Raw genomic sequence first — 1,768 nt, 5'->3', positions numbered from 1 at the left:
TGCTTATGTTTACCTGAATATTTGCTTTCTCGATGAGATATCTGTATGTCAGATTGTCTGAGGTCTCTGCACAATGGTTTAAGACCATATTGCGAACCCTATCCGGGTAACCAGCCACACCTTTTAGATGTTCAGGGCGGGGATCATTTAAAAAATCATCAGTCAGATTCCGCTTCCTGGGAAGATCTTCAGCTTTGACTGGTTAACCTATATCAAAATTTGAATATGTTAAACATGTGGAAAAAAATAAATTATTGTACTTGATTCAATATATGGTCATAAAACTATTGCTTCTGTTCATCATGGAACATCACATAATATTCATGTATTTTTACCTGAGTATGAATGTTTGGGTTTATGAAATGTCTGCAGGTTTTCTGTGCATGATCTCTGAATCCTCAAACCTTTTCCTTCAGAACAAGAGAGTAAAACTAAGGCAACAGCAGCAAGATGCTTGCAAGTTCCATGGGGACCTCGTCCTGCAGGACACTCACAATGGCTGTTCAAGATGTCTCCCGAGTTTTTGTCAAATTTTAATTTGAAGTTGTATGTTACCTTTAATTTGAAATACATATATGTATTCTGGGTAATATAATTTTTTTTAGTTAGTTTTACAGAAATATCTCAGTACAAAGTAATAAAATAAGAGAAAATAACTGATAACATACATGGTACATGTACAATTAGTACTACAATGTATATTATGTCCACAAATTAAATGTAATACTTGCCTTTGTTTTCATGGCTGCGCCAACAATGCCTGTAAAGAACAGGGAATTATCTTCCTTTAAATATGACACAGCCAAGACTCTATCACTTTCAACAAGCAGCCTTCCTTTCTCGATAGCCTTGACATCACCAGTGCTTTGTCTGTCACCTACACATAAGTACAAGCTCATGATTTTAAAATTTATTTACTCATAAACACATAATTATATATATATACAAATTATTCTATAAGATATTGCACATTCATTAAATGACTCCTAATGTTAGATGTATGTTTTACAAAAATGTTGTTCTTAATCATACAAGTAAATTATATGAACAAACCTGCTAATCTATGTACAAAATACATGTCTATCTGCTCAATGCATATCTCTGGGATTTCTTCTTTATGTGATTCCTGGAGCTGTTGAAATCCCCTCGTTGGCCAATCAACTTCCAAAGGCTCAGGTATTTGAATTGGGTCATTCTTGAAATCTTTATTTCTATCATATGCCTTAAGCCTACAATAAAGTACTGTACAATGTCCACTTCCCATAAAAAAATATTAGGTACCAAGACGTACTAGTACATGTACATGTCAGTGAATGCCATTGTATCATGTATTACAATATTAACAACAGTCCGTATAGTACTATAATTATTACGCATAATTGATGACATAAATATAACTTATATCACATTAATTTATTGAATTTTGAGGCATTTTGATAAAAGAATTGTCGCACTGAGCATCAAAACAATCTCTAGGCATAATCATGCCGGCGTAAACATCCTCCGTCGTCTGCATGGGTGCAGAGCTACGAATTTGTTGAAATATTACAAACGAAAATAACGGCTATGAGGTATGAAACTACAAACCTGTCTATAAGGTCGGCTTTTCTGCCTCTCGTGGTGGCTCCTTTTTTCTTTAACTCGTCTTTGAGTCGAGAGACGGAAAACTTTACGTAAGTTTCTCTTTCCATTTCAGTGTTTACAAGCGTCTAAGTGAAATAAAGCGTTTTAACGTATCCCCCATAACGACATAATTTTTAGAACCGGT

At 34.5% G+C, this 1,768-nt stretch overlaps 1 protein-coding gene across 1 annotated transcript; it reads right to left on the bottom strand.

The window, feature by feature from the left end:
- Positions 1 to 260: 260 nt before the first annotated feature.
- Positions 261 to 1,271, bottom strand: LOC130052751 (uncharacterized). The gene is made up of 3 exons (XM_056158637.1): positions 1,054 to 1,271; positions 732 to 877; positions 261 to 555 (listed from the first exon to the last, which is right to left on the bottom strand). Exons 1-3 carry the CDS (start codon positions 1,262 to 1,264, stop codon positions 322 to 324), a joined length of 591 nt encoding a protein of 196 aa, XP_056014612.1. The 5' UTR covers positions 1,265 to 1,271; the 3' UTR covers positions 261 to 321.
- Between the last annotated feature and the right edge of the window lie 497 nt (positions 1,272 to 1,768).

This window comes from Ostrea edulis, chromosome 3 (genome assembly GCF_947568905.1).
Source record: "Ostrea edulis chromosome 3, xbOstEdul1.1, whole genome shotgun sequence".
Taxonomy (NCBI): Eukaryota; Metazoa; Mollusca; class Bivalvia; order Ostreida; family Ostreidae; genus Ostrea; species Ostrea edulis.
Note: the sequence above shows the minus strand (reverse complement) of the source record. Positions and strands in the feature narration are given on the sequence as shown.

Coding starts and splice junctions, on each gene's coding strand:
- LOC130052751 (XM_056158637.1), bottom strand. CDS start 1,264: ATGGGAAGTGGACATTGTACAGTACTTTATTGTAGGCTTAAGGCATAT. Junction 878..1,053: donor TTTTGTACATAGATTAGCAG/GTTTGTTCATAT, acceptor ACTTATGTGTAG/GTGACAGACAAAGCACTGGT. Junction 556..731: donor GCGCAGCCATGAAAACAAAG/GCAAGTATTACA, acceptor TTCAAATTAAAG/GTAACATACAACTTCAAATT.